Source organism: Gymnogyps californianus, chromosome 3 (assembly GCF_018139145.2).
Source record: "Gymnogyps californianus isolate 813 chromosome 3, ASM1813914v2, whole genome shotgun sequence".
In the NCBI taxonomy this organism is placed as follows: domain Eukaryota; kingdom Metazoa; phylum Chordata; class Aves; order Accipitriformes; family Cathartidae; genus Gymnogyps; species Gymnogyps californianus.
This window is the reverse complement of record NC_059473.1, coordinates 120,544,358-120,566,934: the sequence shown is the minus strand read 5'-3', so window position 1 is coordinate 120,566,934 and position 22,577 is coordinate 120,544,358. Positions and strand designations below refer to the sequence as shown.

The 22,577-nt window shown below is 44.8% G+C and overlaps 1 protein-coding gene across 2 annotated transcripts in view; it reads right to left on the bottom strand.

Moving 5' to 3' along the window:
* Positions 1-2,305: 2,305 nt before the first annotated feature.
* The window catches only part of EVA1A (eva-1 homolog A, regulator of programmed cell death), a 214,674-nt gene continuing 194,402 nt past the window's right edge, over positions 2,306-22,577 (bottom strand). Inside the window, exons 6-8 of one of the 2 annotated variants that reach the window (XM_050894678.1) lie at positions 15,380-15,544; positions 11,151-11,324; positions 2,306-3,126 (exon numbers count right to left, since the gene is read on the bottom strand). In XM_050894678.1, coding sequence (XP_050750635.1) covers positions 2,756-3,126; positions 11,151-11,324; positions 15,380-15,544 — 710 coding nt within the window. In that variant the 3' untranslated portion in view covers positions 2,306-2,755. The remainder of the gene's footprint in view (positions 3,127-11,150; positions 11,325-15,379; positions 15,545-22,577) is intronic. The other variant, XM_050894679.1, reaches the window with a different exon arrangement.

Sequence of the window (22,577 nt, the reverse complement as noted above, 5' to 3'; positions counted from 1 at the left end):
AAATGCATGGCCCTGAGACAAAAGGAGCTAGAAGGTACATAACAATATTGCATGTGCTGTGAAGACAGTGAGTCTACTTTTGTTACATCTTGTTACCTAGGGCAAGGCTGAGCTGGGCTTGTCTGCTCAACTCTGAAAAGCAACGTGCACAACCTGCTCTTTGTATTGCAAGCTTCAGCTGGAAGATTTACAGCAGCACTAGCAATGCTAAGGGAGGATTGTTCATCCATTTGTAATTTCGGTTCGGTTGTGATTTACATTTGAAGCAGATATTTTAATCCCTCGGTGGCATATGAGGTACACTCAGGCTTACCGCACTTGCTCTTTCCTCTGGTAAAAAAAATTCATTTGGGAAAATCATATACATAAATCCATTCATTTATAGCATTTTTTAAATCAGTTTTGCAAGCTATCTCCCAGGACACAGCACTCTAAATCTGAAAATTTGCTGTCCCTTAATCACCAAGGTTGAGGGACTGTATCTTGTTATAGAGGAAAACACACGGCCAACAAAACTGCTCCCACTGACCTCATCCTGTCATTTTGCTCCTCAACATCTTCAGCAGAGCGCATTCAACATTCCAGCTAAAGCACAGCACCTGGCAACGCATCCGGGGTTTGGGACCTGCCTCCTGCTTTATTTCTAAATATCAGCTGCAAAATTACATCCCAGGTCAATACTGAGTCTTTCCATTCAAACCTTCACGGGACCAGGACCGGGACCAGGAGTCGCTCTGTGGTACTAGTATTGCCTTCCCAGGTGAAGCCATCTCTTACCAGCTGGCCTTATCTCTGACGTTACCAGTACCACCAGTTGCAGTTACTCATCTTTGCTCTCACCCTGCAAGAGCGAAGTTGTGAGCACTTCAAATGCAGCTTTCCTCAGCCAGAGAAGGAGGCCCACCGTGACCCCAAAGAGTGCCAAGGTCTTTGGTGTCAGGGGTCTGTCCCACCGTGCAGCTGTTTGGCACAGCACATGAACCCTTGCAACCTCACTCTAACGTCCTCAGTCATTTTGTGGGCAGGCCTACCCATCTTCATCTCTCCTTGAGGCTAGGAGAAAGCTCTGGGCATTCAGAGCTTTTGGTCATTATTTGCTTTGCCTGCATTTTGCAAACTCTTAAGACATAAGCATGCCTAAGTGACAGAGGAGCACATCCCAAAGCCATGCAGGCTACAGCAGCATCGCACAGACTTGAAAAACACCAATTTTTATGACTGAAGTGATGTGAACTGGTGCTTGGGAGTGAGTAGGGTGGTGATATCCCATTGAACACTCCATGGGACAACTGAAGGAGCACTAAAATATATTTTGTCTTTTTTCCATGGGGTTTTTTTTTTGGTTCATTTAACATTTTCTTCTGGCCCAGGTATGATTTGGGTCTGGGGGACAGACTCAAAGCATCATGAAATCACTGGGACTCTTTCCCTTGGTGCAGGTAGGCTTTGGGATGGCCCTTTGAGAACCAACACATTGCTCAGCTGCTCCTGCCCATGTGCACCGCAGAAGTCGACTGATGGGCTGCAGCCAAAGGAAAAAGTGCCTCCAGTTTCCTGCATGCAGAAGACGTCGGCTTTGATTGCTTGCAGAGGTGTGCTGCTCTTCCAAAGTATCTCCCTCAAGCAACACCTATGCCAAAAGTGAGTATGCAAATTCAAATGTATTGAAGCAAACCAGAGTTTATTTAGCATTTATTACCTATTCTGTTGTCATATGTGGCTCCTTCTGTCTCCATTTTCCTCTGGTAAACATATACTTTTTATTTTTTTTATTTTTTTAATAAAATATATAAAACATTGTGCATTGCTATCCATAGGAAAACTGTAGTTTAACAACAAAAAAAAGAATAAGGCACATTCCTGTGCAGCATCTTCAAATATATATATATATATATATTTAGAACAAAACAAAAAGAAAACCCTTTTCAACCTCTTTGAGGTTGTTAACATCTCACCAGTCACTGACACATCTCTTATATTACCATAATTTCACTGTTGGAGGTGGGTTGGGTTGTGTTTGACAGGGGCCAGCAGGGAGAACAGACTCGAAAAAATAATAGGATTTTATCCCTGAGGTGTCAGTAAAAAAAATAAATGTTCCCATTGAAAAGGAAGATGAAAAGACAGCCATAAATAACTGAATACACTATGGCAAACATCCAAGCACCGAGATGATTTCACGATGGAAGAATCCCCCTCCCCCCCATCCCCCAGTTCTTAACAAATCATATTTGCCGTTGGGTTTTAATTAGGTTAATCTCATGGCTTCTGAAGTCACAAGACAATTGGTCAGGATGCACCTCCCCCTCCCTTCCCAAATCATCTTTCCAGATTTGTCGTTTTGTTCACAATTCTCCCACAGTCCTCAGGAAAGGGAAACCAAAAAATCCTAAATGAACACCAAAATGTGGACGACTTCTCTCCTCAGCCAAGAGAGGAGCACTCGTACCGCAGCATGCCAAACTCAATGTCCCACACGGGAGGACTGTAATTGTCACCTTCCTGCCTGCTACTAAGAAATGAAGTTGGCAACCACCTCTGTTGAAACCAGAAAGTGTCTGTGAAGAGGGGTGATAGCAATATGTCAGGGAGAAGGAGACAGGGAAAGCTTTATTGCTGTCCATTCACACTGCTCCAGGTAGTACGCCTGAAAGGAAAAGGGGAGACACCCACATAATATTCCTTCTCTCCCTCTCTTCTATCATGTGTGGAGGAGCCCCAGGGTGCAGGGCAGGGTGGTTGGACTCTCCATCGCTTAGTAGTAGCGGTTGAGGCTCCTGGTCCCTGGGATGTCCGGCTGGCCGTTCATCCAGATCTCCCGGATGATGCGCTCCCGCTCCTCCAGCCGCTGAGCTCGCTCCAGCTCCTCCGCCGAAGTGAAGACGTTCATGTTCAAAGTCCTCTCAAACCTGCGGTGCCTGCGGGCTGACAGGTCTGAAGTGGTGTCCGAATCGTCATCGCTGTCACTGCTGTCGCTGTCGCTCTCCCGCTCCCGAGGAGGTTTTTTCGCGGAGGAGCGTTTGCAGTCAGTTCGGCAGGACACCCTTAGCACCAGGGCCAGCAGGGTCAAGACGAGTCCAATGCACACTCCAGAGACAAAATACAGAGCAGCCCGCTCGGGGTTTTCTGAAAGGGGAAAGAAAATGATTGTCAAGAACAACCCTTAAAAGATCAAAACACACACACACAGCTCCTCTGTGCACAAACCAGCCACTGTCTCCGGAGGGACAGAGTTTCTAATGGTTGCTTTACTTCCATGCCCTCCTTCGGCTCCTCCCTCCAGGGAAATCAGGAAGGGGAATTTAAATGGTGGATTTGCTGCCAAGGCATTTGCCCACATGCAGAATGTAGATTCGCTGCAGTCATGTCTTGGAGTCGTCTGGAAGAAGAAGGAGCAGCCCACAGAATTAAATGCTAATTCCAGTGGCTGCATGAGCGGGGTTGACACCACGGTGCTGCACACCCAGCAGCAGCTAAGTGCATCTTGCTGTCGCATCCATTATCATCGTACCGGGCATAAAGATGATTGCAAAGCTTTATATGCTCTCTGTGCTGTGGCCCAGCTGAAATGGGAAGCCTTGCAGCATGGAAGAATGCATACTATTTATTCATAGGTTTCATTTGCTTATCTAAGGCAAGTGTGCTGGCTTTCCGCCCAGACCACCAAAACGTATACCTGTGCTACACAAGCATAGCTGGAGTCAGTGCGCTAACAGGATGAATCCTGCATAGCCACATTTCAGAGGTGATATAACAAGACTCCAAAGGATCAACAATGCCTTTTAAACTAGGTCATCTTGTTTATTTACTACCTTTTTTTTTTTTTTTGGTTCATGGGACTACTTAGAAGCGTAATTATGATAAATGCTGTTACTGCAATTCCCCTGGGCTGAATCATTTCGGTTTATAGGTATGCTGAAAGGGTGAAGGTGAACCGAGCAGAAGTGTCAAGGCCAGCTCTACTCTGCCGTGTCTGTTGGGAGTCCTGAGTTCAAGGATGGAGTCAGTTCCTCAGATAAGTCTTATTCCCTTGAACTCAGTGATGGAGCTGTAACAGTTCCCACCAGCTGAGAGCCTGACATTCAGCCCTGAAAGATCTCTGTAACTAAAAGGCTCCGCTCTACCTTCACTTCCCCCCACTGTGCTTTTAGAAACTGCCCTCTCCAGCTGATTTCCTTAAAAAAAAGTTTGCAGAAGATGAACTGGAAACCATTTGGAGATATTCAAAACTCAACAGGACAAGACCCTGCTCTAACTTCAAAGCTGGCTCTAAATTTAAAGTTAGCCATGTTCTGAGTAGGGGGTTGGACAAAGTGACCCCTGGAGACTCCTTCCAGCCTAGATTATTCTCTGATTCTGTGGTCAGAGCCCAAACACTGATGTGTGCACAGTTCAAGGCAATGCATAGTTCGATGCCTGGACATGCTCGTGGAACAGTTACAGGGACAAAACACCTTTGTGCTCTTCACTTCTCTCCTACCAAATGAATCTCAAAGATGACTGACAAGCCAAGGTGGAGAAAGATGTCATGGTAGTCTGAAATCTGGCTAATAAAACAGGAGGCTGTTGCTAGAGTGGTTGGTGTGGATGGCATGCGGAAAAAAACAGGCTGAAGAGAGACTACAAAAAAAGAGGAGAAAACTGCAGCAGATGCATTCAACAAGTCCAAAAAAAGAGGAGAGAAATGCAGCAGTAGTTGGAAAGTCAAGTGAGACCAAAGCCAGAGGTTTTAAGCTAAGATATTTTGACAAAAGTGAGACAGGAAAAATCCAAAGGTAGAAGAGAAGATACCAGAGCAGGCATGAAGGACGTGCCAATGGCTCTTGTAGCAGTCTGGCTGAGTGAAGTCCTGGCTCCAATGAAGACAGTGGCAATTCTGAACTCAGGGCGCAGAACTTGAATTAAAACTGCAGCCCTGCTTGTGTAGTAGCAAAGCTGCTGCCCATCTGGTACTGTGTGAACAGTAAAGAAGTGGGCTAAATTTCAGAGATTTGAAAACCCCAGGAAAAGTGGAATCACACCCTGATACGGCTTCTACCTCCACGTGCAATGTAACTCAGGACAGCAACTGCAAAGCTTTCTTTGCAAGTAGGCCTAAGGAGGACGCACAGAGTGTGGGAGTGTGGGAAGAACAAATGAGCAGGACTGATCTGTTTGTCCTGGAAGACGCTTGGTCCCGTCTGCCTCTGCTCTGCCTGGCTGACAGGATGCCAGGCACACTTCCCTGAGCACCACGTTCCTGCACACACATGGGCTTGATTTGGTTGCATTAGTTCCACTGTTCACTCTTTTAAAGCAACTCATAAAAAAACCCTAGATTGGAGCCTGAGACGCAGACACACACGGTTTCTCTTTCCCCGTTTTTGTCCATGTCCTCCCTTTCCTTTCTCCTCCACACTCCTTTTTCCATGCTACTGTATCCAGCTCATGAGCAAGCTGCACCTCGATTGCTGCTTAAGCAACCATTTTTCATCCCCTGCTTGTGCTTGTATGTATAGCCCTTCATGCAGTGCGATGGCTGTAATTGAATCTTTGGGCTCCAGTGGCATTTATGAGCTCCTCCAGCTACTCTGTCAACATCTGAGACACTGTCTGGACTTCCTCACTGAGTTGTAACCCTACGTTCAACTGCAGTCTTGGCATTTATCATACGTACAATCCACTCACACAGCAATATCTCTTTTTTTCCCAGCAGAAAGAGCAACTTAAGCTAAAAACCACGGGCTCTGCTTTTTCTCAGCTGAAGTAGCCAAGTCAGCAATAGCCTAGATTTGGGGGTTTGACAGTTGATTTTGAGAGCCTCCCCCATTGCATGTTCAACTTGCAAAGACTAAAAAGGGGCATCCTCTTCAGCAAACAGATGCTCAGCATCTTCCAAAAAATCGACGGTGGTTCAGATTCATCATGCCAACACTGAAGCTCCTCAAAGCACTCATTATATTTGAAAAAAACTCTTTAAAAGTGTCTGGTCATCAGTAGCAGGAGTTAACATAATTCTGATACGCCTTCATGTGTGTGTGTACACCCACTAACACATGGATTTTGACCAGTGTAACTTTTTCTTCCACTGCTGTAGATGACAGTACAGAGCTATATTTTTCTCCTAAACTTCTAGCAGGACCAGTTGCTGTCAGTCTCTTTAGCTGGGGTTACCTTTCCCCTTCCTGGTATTACTCTTTCTGGACTGAAAGCATTGATGAAAATGTCACTGATTCAAGCCTGAATTTAATCCATGCAGACAAAAGATATATGCTCTTTATAACCCTCTATACAAAAGCCACCATTTCTAGGTGCTCAAACTGGCCAAAAATTAGAAACACATTTTATTGTGTTTTTCCAACCAAACCAGCAGCAATTACGGAGCCTGTTTCCTGAGGGCTAACAATCTGCTGGGAGCATCAGCCCAGACTGCCATTAATTCCCCAGGAAATGCCCCAGGCCAAGGTTGTTATTGCTATTATAATAAATTGTTCCAATAAATAAAAACCAATCTAGGCATTAACGCTGCTGGCTTCCTGTGATGCCTTCGTGCATTCAGAAATCTCAGTGGGGAGGAAAATTTCAGAGGGCCCCACTAAAAGGTTCAGCATTAAGCATAGGCAGGCAAACAGTAGGAGCAATATCTTCTAGGGAATTTACAGTTAGCCCCACAGGCTGCCGAAATCCCCTGGTAGAACAGAGGAAGCTCTCCAGGAGCCCCTTATTAATAAGGCTCAGGCCAAGCAGTCTAAAAATTGGAATGATCTCCCCCGGGTTGTTTTTTGGAAGCCCCTTGTTAATAATTGGCAGCAAATCTTTCCTTGTGGAAGAAGAATAAAACAGGGATTTGCGGAGGTTTCCTTCCAACTACTTCGGCCTGAATGCAACGACAAAACTGGAATAAGTCCCTTGTCCAAAGGGAGGCACTGGAAGTGTTCTGATGATACAATTTGAACGTTTAATATTTATATAACCACAAGGGACAGTTCTGGTCTTGCTGGTAGACTGTGACTGCAAAGACAGTTCCAGCTGTCACTGAGACTGGTGAAGTCTTTCCAAACACTCAGACAGGTTTTGGAACAGGTCCATGACAAATAACAGGTCTGAGGTTTGCAGGCAGAGGTTGCATATAATTAAAAACCTAATTCTATAAAGAAAATCAGCTTTCAAATTAAGGACATCCCTAAGTCTTTTGCAGGACCATCCTCTGAATAAGACTTACTTGTTTGATCAGCTGATAAATCCCCTCCTCGTTGACATTGTTCACTCTTTCTCCCTATTTCTGAAGAAATGTTGTTTTCAAGGTTCTGGAAGCTGGGATAAGACTAACACGTAACTGCTTTGATACTCCTAACCACAATGATAGCTGCAAACAGATTTGACGGTGAAAACCAACACTCCTGCAAAGAGGTTTTGCTTCCTGCTGTGCTGTGATTTTTCACTCCTCGGTTGTCAATAGGAACGTTCCCAACTTTCATATGGGGACATCAGTCAAAAAGATGGTGGAAACGAACAGAGGCTTTTGCTGATATTGGCACTTCTCCCCTCCGTGCACTGCAAGACTGTGCATGTGTGAGTGACCGAGCCTGTAAACTCTTCATCTGCAGCTGCTCACCCAAACCTGCCATTTTGAGCAGAAAATATGAACACCATTGAGCACAGAGGGGATCCCACTGATTTGTGGATGCTCTCCTCAGGCTAAGAGACACACCACTGCCAGGAGGCAGGAAAAGCACTAGAGTGGATCGTCCTTTCAAGCACGCACTTTACCCATGAAATACCAAGTGCCCACAGCTTCTTTTTCTTGGAGTGAATCTGAGGGTATACACCACCCTCTGCCCCAACAGAAAAAACTTCTTTATATGTTGCCCCCGCCTATTTACAATTTTCTCTTGCAAAGTCCTGTTTTGAGCCAACTCATCAGCGCAGGGAAGCCCTGAATACAGCACTTTCAGTCTGCAGAGTTTACCTAAGGGATGTTTTTAGTGTTATGAAACAGAGCAGTTCTTGCACTAATGTTTCCCTTTGGCACCGAGGCTGTGGTCAGGAGCAGTGGGAAGATGTGTGAACCACCACCAGCCCTCCCTGGCTGCCTGATACCCTGCCTCTCCTGAGCAACTATAATGGCTCCTCTACGAACATCAACAGCTGCTGTGGCTTAAGCCGCCTTCAGGGCCCCAAACTCAGGCGAGCACAAAAATTTCCAAATGTTCTGCTGCTGAAAATCTGCAATATGAAGGGGGGTGGCTTTGCAGCGCTCTAGTTTTATGCAGATGATATTTGTGCCCTGTGACACAGCTTGGCTTTGAACTCATAATCTAAAACCTCTCCATATTCACGTTAACAAAATAAATCATGCCAAATCCATCCTCTCTGCTAAAAGCAGAGGGCTAAATTACACACAGCAGATAAAGATGGTTTAGGGCATCTGCTGTTTCAATCCATGGGGCAGCCATCAATTATTTTTGTAATTAATAACAAACTGAACATATATATCATCAAGACGAAAATTCTTCTAACAGCCGTGGTTAGGTGCACTGGAAAACATGAGCAACAAGCTCCTGAACTCATCACTAGAAACCAAAGTTGTGAGGTCTGAGTTTTACCTATTTGACATCCAGTGGATGTGAACACATCACAAGGAGACCACATCATGAGAGGGCAAGCAAATCCCACAGTAACAAGACAGTTAAAGCCGTCCTTATTTATTATTTGTGCTACAGTAAAATCTAGAGGCTCCTGCCAAGACTGACACCTTGTGAAGGGGATGAATTGAGGCCTTGTGCCCTACAAAACCAATGCAGGGTCAAAGAGTTCTGCTGTGGTAACTGGAAGTCCATGGGGCATCGTCGGCAACCCTGAATCCTAGTCCCAACTGTCCCCAACCATAAATCCTACAACCTTCTGCTGCCCATTACTGTTCAGATGGGGAAAATAATGTTAACAGCATTATATTTTATAGTAAGGTTGGGAATGCAGGCATTTTCATGTCAAAAAATGGGCAGTTGTAGGTAAGAGGGGGGAGAAGTGTGACAGACAGAAGATTCATTTAAAGTTTGCTTGTTCTAGTCTTTCGTTAGAGAAGCCCATGCAAGAAAAAATATATCCTACTCAGCTATCTTTTGTGAAGAACACTACTAATTCCACTTAAGCTGCCTGCTTCTTAAAGGTGTCACAAAAATACGGATCCTGATGCCACTATTGGACGTGTAGAAGGGCAGAACTTTGGATTCACCATTCACGGTCTTTTTAGAAAGACCCTCCACTAAATGTGCAGAAACACTCTTATTAATCTACTCAGTGATTCCAAAATGCAAAGCCGAAGTTAGTTGTTTCACGCATCAAAAGAAGCGTGGCCAGCAGGTGAGGGAGGTGATTCTGCCCCTCTCTCCCTCTCTTCTTCCCACTCCGCTCTCGTGAGACCCCACCTGGAGTACTGCGTTCAGCTCTGGAGTCCTCGCATAGGAAAGACATGGACCTGTTGGAGCGGGTCCAGAGGAGGGCCACAAAAACGATCAGAGGGATGGAACACCTCTCCTATGAGGAAAGGCTGAGAGAGTTGGGGTTGTTCAGCCTGGAGAAGAGAAGGCTCCAGGGAGACCTTATTGCAGCCTTTCAATACTTAAAGGGGGCTTATAAGAAAGATGGGGACAAACTTTTTAGCAGGGCCTGTTGCGATAGGACAAGGGGTAATGGTTTTAAACTAAAAGAGGGTAGATTCAGACTAGAGAGAAGGAAGAAATTTTTTACAATGGGAGTGGTGAAACGCTGGCACAGGTTGCCCAGAGAGGTGGTAGATGCCCCATCCCTGGAAACATTTGAGGTCAGGTTGGACGGGGCTCTGAGCAACCTGATCTAGTTGAAGATGTCCCTGCTCATTGCAGGGGAGGTCAGACTAGATGACTTTTAAAGGTGCCTTCCAACCCAAACTATTCTATCATTCTATGATTCTATGAAATCCAAATACTTGTCTGTAGCAGCATGGCGGTACCTCAGCAAGGGCAAGAGCATGGCACCAAGAATGCATTAGTGTTTAATGAATTAGCAAGACTGAATGGCACACAGACATGAAAAACTAGCTCACAAATACGGGAGTTTTAGTTATACAGACCTCAATGCTCCAGAATAGCATAATTGCATTACAGTGGTGCTAGCAGACTGGCCGCAGTACACAGAATTATTAACAGCATGTAGTAAAAGAGCAACACATTAATATTACTAACAAGGTAATATTGCTTGGCAATAAGCATTGCAGGGTAATAAGCATACAAACCTTTCACGAAACAAATGGAGAACACTCATATGAAAAAAGTGACCACAAACAGTATGTCCTGCCTCGGGAGGCTAGTTACACAGAAACCAAGGCTCTCCTTCTGGGGAAAACAGCAGATATTGGCCTAAAATATGCTGAATTAGCGCATCTGATGCTATTCAGTCAGTGCTCCTCCTGGTTTTGGGTTAGGTCCTCCAACTCTGTAGGCAATCCCTTCTGCTGACAAGGTACCTCATGCAGTTGTGGGATGGGAAATATTTGCACTATATCACCTGCCTCTGCTGTACTTTTTGCTATCAATGGTATTGACCCCAAGCACTCAGTAGGGTGCACAATCTTTATTTCAGCTTTTAAAGTGAATCTTATTAGAAGACTGCTCCTCTGCTACTTGAAACATACACGTGGGTGAAAGATAAACTGTGATCCAAGGAAACCTTACTCTAAACCAGATTTAAATATACAATTAAGCAGACTCTCAAGTTACTTCATCTTCACACTTCTACTGAAGATCAGCCAAATTCTCTTAAGCAAGGTAATGATCTGAGTGCTGCTTATTTTCCAAATTACAGGACAACAAGCTTGCCTCCCTAATGAGCCAGGCTTTGATCTCCAGGAAAATGGAGCATTAGGAATAGTACCACATGTAAGATTACATTGTATTTAACTTCAGATGAGAGCAAATCCAGAGGAAAGTAGAGCACAATAAACCCTGTTATATACTGTCTGCTAGAGCTGCCCTGGTCAGATCTTTCAAGGGAGAATTTGCTGAGAGACAAATGAAAAATATAAACAGTTCAAAGAGGCAGATTTAGCCCTAGGTGACTGTGAAGTGTAGGCTCAATTGAGGGTCTACAAAGAGCTTGTGAGAGCCCAGAGAGATGGCAGCCGCAAGACCTACCTGTGATAAAGGCATACGCTGCTAGGATGTTGCTGAGCAGTGCCATCTCTGTGCTAACGCCCACAGGCTCCATGCTGCTGTTGAGCGCCGGCGGTTGTGTCTCATCCACAGGAAGCAGGAAGGGGGTGTTGTCTAGAGGGTAGAAGGTGGCCGATCTCCCTTTCTTCTTCTCTGCTTTAAAACAGAAAGGGAATGAGGAACGAGGCACATGCCCCAGCCCTACCCTGGCCTATCCCCACCAGGTCAGCATCTGTGTTCAGAAATCTGGAGTCGCTCAACAGCAAGCCACCTAAATTTGCCCCTTTTTGGGGGGCAACAAAGCCTTCTCAGGTAGCTTCAGCTGAGCACATACCCCGTCTGCATCCAGACAGCATCTTCTCTCCCCCGTCTCCTGCTCTTTCATGTCACCACTTGGACACACCCACCTACGCTACAGCAAATATATAATCAGGTTTCTTTTCTCTTATGTAAATCAAAGGAGCCTTTATCAACAGTGGATTCAGCTAAGCTTGTAATAAGGACTGGAAAACACAGGCAGAGCCGGCAACCCTCTGCCGGTGTCATGCTGCAGTGATCCATCCACACCTGGCAAACAGACGTGCTTTCTCTCCAGCCTTCGCGGGGAAGGGCAGACCTGAGTTTATGACTTCCTTCAGAAGCCTGCTCGTATTGTGTTTCACCCAGACACCATTTCCCCTTTGGAGAGGTGAGTGAACATGGGTTAATGATTTGATTTTATTTGTTGAAGACTGGAGCTAAGGAGGCAGCTAATTCCAGGAGGCTCAAAGAGACCCTTTCAGACCTTATCAGCTCGCTGCTGAGTGCTCCCTGCACCTTGATCTGCAGGCAGACCCCCCACTAGTCACAAAACACTAATTGTTTTAAACACATGAAAAAGTTGGTGCACAGTATCCAGCTCCATCATCCATGTGATTGGTTAACTGTAGCTATTACTGTTTTTCGGGCTCCCTTCCCTGGGTGTCTGGTTCTGGCCAAAAGCAAGCATCGCACTGTAAAATCACAGACTTGAGCCTGGCTTCCACTTATCTGCAGGTATTAAATTCAGGAAACTGTCAGGTCCATCTCTGATAATGCCATCAGTGCCATGCAAGCAAAGGCACTCTGACAGCAGCCACGATGCGAGATGGTCTGCATTCACCGGCTGCCTGATCTGTCTCCTTTCCCTGCAAACCCAGCAGCGTGAGATGTCACGTTCAGCTTCCCACTGTGTATGCCAGGAAGCAGCTCAGCCCAGGGAAGCAGGAACAGAAATTGAGGGGTGTCAAAGAGAACAGGTAATACTGGATGGAGAGGGACTGAGTGCATGAACGTGCATGCAGTGATGCTAACTCCTAATCTGCCTTGGAGGAGAAGCAGCGGGGATGGACGTCCAGGTGTCACCGTAAGGGATCAGCCCCAAGGAATGCAGGCACAGTTGTATCTCTGCCACTGAATAGCCGTGTGGCCTTGAGAAAGCCACATATTACAAGCTACCAAGGTGTTAATGACTAGCCCTGAAGCAAAGTTTTTAAACATGGGCGCCTGAGTGGCAGATCGAAAAGGGAAAAATATCCCAAGAAACTCTTGTTTTAGGAGAATAGAGATCACCAAAGATCAGTTGTACAAATGGAGGCACTGGGGCACAGAAAGTCAAGGGTACATTCAGCAGGAAATCAATAGCAAAGTTTTGGAAAATCTTTTAATTCAGATGTAGGCACCAATGTGCCCTCTAATCTTTCCTTTGTTCTCCCTGTCTGGTGAATCTACGTCAGTACAAGTGATTGGATTTGTCTCTACCACTGTTCCTGCAAAGAAATCTATGGAAGCAGGGTAAATTTTTCATTTCTAAAAATTGAATCTAAAAACTGGATACTTCAGAGCATCTCAAGTAGCACTATGCATCTAAACTGAGGCAACTGAATCCTGCTAGTAGTTGACAGATCCTAGAGGGTCATTCAGCTCTCCCCGTAGCAGACACTTAAAGCTTGATGTATTTGCTCATACACAGACATCTAAGACACCCCAGGGTCAGGAGGAGATCCACACAGAGATGGCAGGTATGAGAAGGGATGTAGGGGAAACTCTCATTCTTCTAGGACACCATCTAGAAGCCAGGTGAACACCCCAGGTCATGTCAAATGACACATTTATATGGGGGTAACTGAATCCTACCCAAGATGTCTACATACTGAGGTCTGGCTCTGAACTAGTTAATCTAAAATCCCTTTACAATCAATGAAAATGAAGGGTACCACCAGGATATAATCTCATATATATTTCATAACCATATATCTCATCGTAAAGAGGACTACTGAGTTAGGTGGCTCCAGGTTCCTGCTAGGTCTTTGAGAGTTTTCTACAACTCTGCATTAAAGTTCACTTAATGCGGCTGGACTGCAGCTGCACAGAGCTGGTAGGATATGAACCTGGGGCCTCTGCACCATGCTCTCTCATATGTCCAGTTCTGGGTTAGTGACAACCCACCTGCCCCTCACTGTCGATACATTCACAGGATCTCACCAGGACTAAGGTTTAAATTATACTTGCAGTGGGGGCTTCCATGTGCATGTGCTGGATCATCCAGGAAAGGCTTGGATGGACACCACTTCTGTTGGGTATGGGGCATCCCTTGCAAACCATGCTGTGCAATAATGGTGTATTTAGGAGACAGAGTAAGGCATAACTCCTCTCATGTGAGATGTAAGAAGAATCTTTTTTTTTTACTTCTGACTTGTGCAAAGAACAGATGCAATCAAACAAGTTTTTAAATGAATCCTTGTCTGCATACACTATACTCCAGCAAAGAGCACCACAAAACCACAGAACTGGTTTTGTCATCTGCAAGATCGTACAAGCACAGACAGGGAAGACAGAAAATGACTGGAGTTACACAGGAGGGAAAAAACAAACAAACGCAATTTCACAAGGGCCATGTGTTGCTATGCTTTGTGGTTCCCCGGTCCGCCATTCATTCTAGGATCATACTAAAAGACATCTCCTTTCCTCCTTGCTAGCTTTGAAGGCCTTGCCTATGCCTAATCAGCTCACCTACTACTGGTTTTCTCTTCACCACCCTTTCTTAGCTGTTCCCAGTCACTCAAACTGTTGCCCTGTGACTTTACACCAAAGCTGAGCACAATTATTTCAACTAGCAGTAAATTTGCCCAACACCACAGTATAAGCATAGGAGAGGTTATTCATGATACCAGGCTGACTTTAGCAAATAGTTTTAATAAAAGAAATAAAATGGGAAGGGAGATTACAGAAATGTCCAAATATTTCCTTTTGCTATTTTCAAAACGTTCTTTTAGCTTTTAATTTCAAAATTACATCTTTGTTTGAAAAGTGGTGCATATTTTAAAAATGAATGAATAAACAATGTGAAAACTAAACAAAAGGTGTCATTTGTAGAAGTGAAATGTTTAGATGAATGAAAATGAGTTCAGGGGGTGGTTTCTTGCTTAAAAGAACCACCAGGATCACAAAATTTATTTGGGGCTAACTCAAAATTCTTTTCCTTGACAATTTTTCAGTAAGGCCTCCACACTGACAAATTTGTTATCGCCAACTCTTAATTATCTGTGGATTGACTATCCAAGCTGTGGACTAACTTTGCCAGGATTGTAGACAGAGGCAAGGTAGCTCTGCCCACACCCACCCTAGAGCTGAATCTCTGGGAGCACAGGCTGGGAATTTCAGAAGTAATGTCATATACCATCTCCTGCTTGTTGGGAAACACAATGCAAAACCACCGACTAACCCAATACGTGCTCACCTGTGCTTTTCCTTTATTCATACACCATCCCTTCCACCTACTCACCTATCCCTATAGATAGCTAAGATTTGACTTCATTCATATCTCTTGACTTTGTATTTTATGAAAAGAGCATCATATTTCAAAGCTCAGTTGAAAACTTCTCTGTCCCCTGTGAGGCAGATCTACTGTCTCTGCCCTGTTTTTTTTTCTTTGCCACTGTATTAGACAGGTCTGCAAAGTATTTCTGTGATGAGTTTTGACATGCATGGCCATGACTGCTATTTCAAGAAAGCTGTTATGAGTTTCACAGTTCACTTTAGTCCGTCGCTGGTCATGCCTTGAAGCTTCTCTTTCTGACTGTGACATGGATGGGGTTTGGGAACAATACAGAAACGCAGATAAGGGGAGACAGAATGGAACAGTTACCACAACACAGTTAGGTTTGGGCCAACATCGCAATAGTCATAGCTACCTGGGAGAGCTCGCCCTATGTTGGAAGGAGAGACATCAGAAAGGAACACGCCGTCCCCTATAACATTGGGATCAAACACTCTTGGCCGCAGTGGAAAATGTGGCTTCTGAAATCCTTGGTAATTGGTTGGTCTTGGCTGGGTTTCATGCAGAAGCTTCTTGGGAACTGAAAGAGAGGAGTAAGAAGAGCACAGTTGTTAGAGTGAGTTATTTCAGCTGGTCAGAACGAGAATTATCACATTATGCTATGGGCTCAGCTGATACCTAATTATACCATGTGCAGACCAAACAGACACTCATTTACCACTATGATGAATGCTCTCCAAATGCCAGCACAGAGACATTCAATGAGAGAACACTGGAAACTATAAAGTGATTAAGATACTGTTTATTTACAATTAAGCTTTTAGACTAGACTAAGGACCAGATTCAGACATCTTATTTAGACATCCATCTTAGAAACTGAAATGCTTAGTAAGCCAGGCTTTGGCCTCAGCCCTAAGCTTCAGAGTACTCCAGCTAGACACCTCTGTTCCTACCATGATAGCGGGCTGGGCAGGATGCCCCTTAACAACGAGGACTATAGGGTATGCCTGAATCGCTGCCTCTCTCCAGCCATCAAGTTGCTGGCTCAAGACCGCACACCAGAAGTTTCCGTCCACTCCGGATTCACAAAACCAGCCTCTGGAGGATGCTGTTCACGTGAAATCACAAAGCTTAAATCATCCACCACAGAAGTAAGAAACGCCACCTGTAAGAAAACCCTCCTCACCCTGTGAGATCCAAAATACACTGTTCCCCATTGGGCTTTAGGCTTTAAGTAAGCTGGGAAAGGCCCATTCTTCATTCTCACCATCCTGAGAAGGAGGCGGAAGACTCAGCTAATCCCTACTGCTCTCCATGTTTCGTCAGCCACAGCGTTAGCAATACGCAGGTGAGATAGATAGGTTAATATGTGACAGTTTTGTCAGGACATCTATGGTCTCTTCTTTGGACCAAAGCATGCCTTAGTAAGAAGAGTATTTTCTCCTCCTTGATGTTGCAAGGCCAACTCTTCAGCTGTACATCCAGGTAAAGAAATCAAAGTCGGTGTAGCTACCTCAGTGTACTCCCACGGAAGGTGAATCCACACAGTAAATTCACTAATTTGCCCTGTAGGGACAAAGCAGCATGTCATTTACAGAGCTGAACCAGTTCTCTGCCTCAGCCACGGCCAACACCTGAGGCTATTTCAGAGCAAAGTGCTTTTCCATACAAAAAGAAGAAACACATATACAGGCCGTTCTGCTCAGAAATTAGAGGAATAGAGTGATGAAAGACAAAAATAAAGAAATTAAAATTTCCAGAGGAGAAAGATATATTTTCCCCATCAGTGACTCTATACTAATATATACATAAAAGCATCATTTTGTCCCTGCAGACAACCAAGACTTCAGTGTGTTAAAGACACAGAATATTGAGAACTAGGCACAAGTTCACCAGACCCACAGAAACCCCAAGAGAAGATTTCTGGGATGCTCAGCTCTCCTTTCTCCAAGTCTAACGGCAACTACCTCTCTCGTCCCAAGCAGGCTGTCACGTCCTAGTGCCTCAGTTTCCCCACTGCTCTGTTGCCGATCATGCTCTCTCTCTCATCTCCACTCTTCACAGGGGCGTGAAGAAGCGTAATTAAAAATGCAAAGCACTTTGAGATCCTTGGCAGAAGCATGAAGGAGGACTTGGAAAGAGTGCAACCCTGGAACAGAGAGGAAATTCCTGCCTGCCCCCTGCAGCTAATCAGCTGCCAAGCCGGAGCATGAGATTTAATCACACCCATTAAATTTGCCTGCATAACTACAAATATTACTGGTGAGGGAAGTGATCCAACCACCTTGTTTACATTGTGTTCGACTTACTGTCTTTGCTGAGGCAAAGAAAATTGTAACTATATTTACTGACTGACCTCCTATACTAGGCTGCCAAGATATCAGCACTGAAGTTCTTGCATTATTAGTAGAGTCATGCTAGGTCAGGAAACAGACATAAAACCCCACAGCTTCTGAATATCAAAGAGCTGGCATAGCAGTTTCTAGTGAAACCTAAATTGGCAACTGTCCTCTGATGGGAAGGCAGCAAAAGAAACACATCCCCTGTGAGGAACTAGACAGAAGCAAGGGCGATACCTGTGCCAGAGAAATATCAGAAAGTCTGGGGAGGAGATGGGTAGAACAGAGATTATCCTGCAAACCGCACAGTCAGGGAGAATTGCAATTCTGGGTGCTTAATTTGAGGCACCCAAAGGGACCCGATATTCAGAGGGCATAGGGCTCAGCACCCTCCAAAAATAAAGACCCCTTTTGCTGTATCTCAGGCTGAGGACCTGAAAGGCATTTAAAAGACACAAGTCAGTTTTCCCTTTACACACTTTTCATCCGAACTAGATCCCAGTAAACTGTTGATATGCATCCAATGAAGAAAATGAAGCAAAAGGAACACAGAGATAATTTTTTAGCAGATTTTGACTAGTCTTTCATGTTTTAGACTGACTCTTCTTCATAAACATCTTCTTTCACCTCCCAGTATTCACGGCCATCTCTGGGGCACAACACAGGCTGGGTGGACCTGCATCTTTCTTCGAAAAGGTGACACCACCAGACACTTAAACATTTGAGCCAAGGCGGGGAAAGAAACAGCATCTTTTCCTAAGCACACCCAGGGAATTGAGGTATGGCTTTTCCACCTTGGCATCTGTGCCACCACCGCTACGAATGCTAACTATGGGGCCGGGAGAGGAGTCAGCAAAACATTGCTAAATCAGTCAGCAACTGGTTAACAGCATCCCAAGGAAGAGTAGAGATGGAGAAGTATTCAGAGGGAAGCATTCATAGAGACTATTTACTGTCACAGCACCTTAATGGGGTAGGGTTGTGCTGTTATCCCTTTGGGATGTCTGAGGAAGTAAGATGACTACAAAGTAGGCATTTGGTGCCTAAAAGCGCAGGTGGCTATGAAGAGAGATTCCCAAAAGCAGGCATGTGCTTAACATCCGTGATTAGCATGCACTTCGGTACTTTCACAAATCCTAAGAGGTACTTGTCTTCACTTCAGCAACTAAACCCCTTTAAAACTCTGGAAGCAACTTAGTGCAACACAGGATGCCTACAGCACATGAACCCAGGACTTTTCCGTTTCAAGGGACCATTTTTCTCTGTGGACTCCATAAACATCTTGAGGACATTTTGCCAGGAAAGGCCTATCCTGGCAAAGAGTAAATAGAGTGACGGCACGCAGCAAGTCTGCTCTTTTTCTAGTTTATACGATGCTAAACCAATACAGCTTAGATAGATATCTTTATTTAGAAAGAGAGTAAAATGGAAAGGCTTTCTCAACTGCAAAACACCTCACAATTTCCAGTTAGCTTCTGTGTGGCAGCCAACTCCACAAGAAAGATTAAACATCTGGTTCCTTTGAAATACCCTCCTTAAATTCTCCAGAGAGGAGTGCATCTGACACAAAGCATGGCATGAACTGAAGCAAGGTGTCAAGAAAATTTATTCATGATTAAAACCACCAGAAAAATGTATCTGGGATTTTAGTCTTATCTCAGCATTAAGCACAGAAATCCTGGCAGGGAAGGGTTGGAACTTGGCCTGCTCCATTCAATCAAGTGGAGAAATTAAAGTAACTCAGTCAGCAGAACAAGTGATATATGTGGACAAGAGGGGAAGCAACAGGGCCTTCAATCAAAGCGTTAACACGCCTGATAGTGAGGAGCCCTGCACCTTAAAATGCACATGAGAAATGAGCTGGGATCATCTGGAAGAGAGGATATGAGTTGTTCTGGGGAACTCTGGGGACCTTTGGTCTCTCAGGGGGTAGCAGTCAGCATCGAGACATGGATATTTACCTAAATGATAAAATTCTCCAGTAACTTGGGCTGGGTAGCTGAGCAGCGCAGGCAGAGGTGTAACTTTCTGGATGGCAAGCCATGCTCTGCCACCCACCCCAGGGTCCAGCTCGGGCATCACTGAATGGACTCCATGTGAGCCAGGACTTGATCTAGAGAGCAAAGCGTCACCATCGCTGTGACGCTCCGTGAAGGCACCTGCAGAAGGCAGTTCTAGGTTATAAACCTGCAAGGGAGCTTTTGGATCAGCAGGTTCATTCCTCTGGCATCACAGGCTTTCAAGTCTTTATATAATCTCTCTGTGTCTGTTTTAAAAGCAGTCCCAGCTACCAGCTCCCACTGATCATCTCTCTGAATCAACATCATGCTAGCAATAATTTATACCAGTTCCCAACGCAAGACCTGCGTTACCCATTTGCAATGAATCAATGGTATCAATCCCAACAAAACCTCACTGCCACTGCCTGGCAGCTTCCCCTCTGCAGGAACAGGGCAAAGGAAAATCAAAGCTGGAGTGTGCTCTCACTGGCAGAGCAGACCCATCAGATTCGGGTACAAGCAACCGGCAGGACAGTGTGAAAAGGCACATGCTGGTGCCGCTGACAGTATCCTTATTTGTACTTGGTGGAGACTCCTTCTGCGGGGATTTTCACACAAGCACTCTCTTGTGTGGCCAGAAAACTGAGGGCTGATGAAAAGAAAAAGTTACTGTGCCTACAAGCAGCAAAATTCCGAATTACAGTGCTGAGATGGAAAAGGCCAGCCGATACCTCGCCTCTGTTCATCAAGATAATTTGCTGTGCTTTCCACTATTTTGATCTATCTAGTTTTAAACACTCCAGTCTTGGGGGTTCGGCCAATTGCCGTAAGAGATTATTTTGCAGAGGAATATTGCTCTTTCTGAGGAATTCTTTTCCAATATGCTGCGGAGTGTTTCAATTTAAGCATGTATATTATTCCCCTAATCAAAACATTTCACTAATATAGCCCCCAAATTTTACACGTGGGGAATTGGCTCAGGGATAAAGTTTTGAAAGTGTTTAAATATCAAAATGATTTGTCCAATCTCACAGAGGGAATCTGTGCCAAAGAAAGGAAACAAATCCAGGCTCCCTGTATTTCAGCCTTGCACTCAAACCATCCCCTCTCTTTGCTAATTTGATCATTTGGTGTTTCCTGATGCTTGCCTAGTCCTAAACATGCTTAAAGACTTCCACTCCCAGGAAGCAATTATCCCCTGACCTCCATCTTCACTGTATATACAGATCAGTCAACTGGAGGGGAGATCAATGAAAGCTCGGTCTTAAAAACACGCAGAGAGGGGGTTTGTCATTCTCCAGTCCTCTGCTATATATTCACTTGTGCATTTCCAGCCCATAAGGTTTACTCTGAAAGCTCAGTATGATTAAAGCAGACCTGCAGGACCTTCAGCAAATCCTCCTGTGAATGCTTGAAGCAGAGTGCAATTTGAACAAAACATGACTGCCTCACCAATGAAAATTACAACCAAGCCTTTTATCTGGGCAGGTTGGGGCCAGGAACTGTTGGTGCTCAACATATTTTTAAAATAATTTTAAAAAATCCTACTGTGAGTAAACACCCAATATAAACTACTGCAGGTTTTTAAAGGTAGTAGCTCTGAAAGGTTTTTGTTTGAGACTTGAAAATGCACAGCATCCAGCCAGAAATGGGATCATTCATGTTTCTGAACTATTACAAGAAAGCAATTCCTTAGCACATATGTAAGGTATATGGCGCTCTCAGATTGCAGAATTAAAAGTGTTTTATGTGCTGTAAACCTAAATTCACTAAGCAGTCAGTCAACAATATCTATTAAAATAATGGATTTTGGCTGTGTCAGACCACAAAATATCACAATATAATCACAGAGCAAGAAGGAAAAATCCCATATGCAAGAAGACTCTGCACCTGGCGACGACAGTAACACCACTGTGTAGCTAGAAACATGGGGGTGGAAGATGCTAATTTGATTAACAAAAGTAAATTGAGGCACAGCCTACCCCCTTGGCTTTTTCCCAAGGGTCTCAGACATGGCCAAGGAGCAAGCTGAAATCTTTTCCAGCTGCCTGTGCCCCATCTAGCTCAGTGCTGGATGTGCCCCTTTCAAGTGAATAAAACCCCACTTGCATCACATGGCAAGAGATTTTGCCTCTTCTCATGATCACGTGTGTCATGTCAGACATCCAAAGCCTACCTTCAGTTCCTGCCCTGCCACCAGGCATTCCCCCTTCATCTGACAGGGAAGCTTTTCGGTCAGATATAGGTATAATCACTTGATAGGAGACCATCAGATCCTACAGCTCTCAAATGTCTCCATGAGCAGCTAGATGGCCTGGGCATCCCCATGTAAAAGGCTGAGTGCACTGGACATCAACTCCGTGCCTTGGCTGCAAAGCCATATCATACCTCTGGGCATCCTATATCATATTTAGAGTAAAAGTATAGTACAGTTTACACAGAAAGTGTAAAGTGTCCCAGGAGACAGCAGGAGACATCAAGGGACTTTGTGCAACAGAACATAAGTCTGAAAGCTGGGATTTGATCAACAGGCTGCCATGTAAAATCTTCACTCTCACAAAAAAAAACAGAGCAGAGACTTAACGAACACAAGTGGTCAAGACCTCAGCTTTCCACCTCCTTCAGTCATTTTTAAAAGGGAATTTTTTCGCCCAGCATTGATATAGTCTGCAATCCTGAAACTGAATGCAAAACCCAAGAGAAAGAGGGAGTTACTCAGCCTGCTGCAGGCCTGTTTTCCGTGTGCGGTGGTTCCAAACCACCGATAACAAGGAAGTGACTCATGCCAATTACAGTAAGTCCACTTCCAAGCACCACACGGAAATCAAGTGAGACTGTCTGGGAAAATAGCCCTGTCATAACCAAAGCCACCTACACCTCCCCAAGCCCACAGCCTGCATCAGGGCCCTCCTCCCCTGCCCCTCCCTTCAGACGCTGCCCAAAGCAGAAATTCTTCTCTTCTGCTGGTGATTTTTGGGCTGGTGGGAAGCAGTACAAGCTGGGATGCCTGACACAACTCATACAAACTTTCAGAGCACTCTGCCAAGACTACTTCTGAGGCAGCCCAGATGCTTCACCCTTTACTGCATCTTCTGACAGCAGCTAACTACAGAAAGGCTGTGCAATAAGAATATAAATTAATAAGAACATTAAATATATAAGAATATCACACAGACAATCTTTTATCTTGTTTGCCCTCCACAAAAAGGAGACGTTCATCCTTTTCTCATGCAGCTGCAATCAGAGAAGTGACTTCAGAAGTGGAAGTGATTCC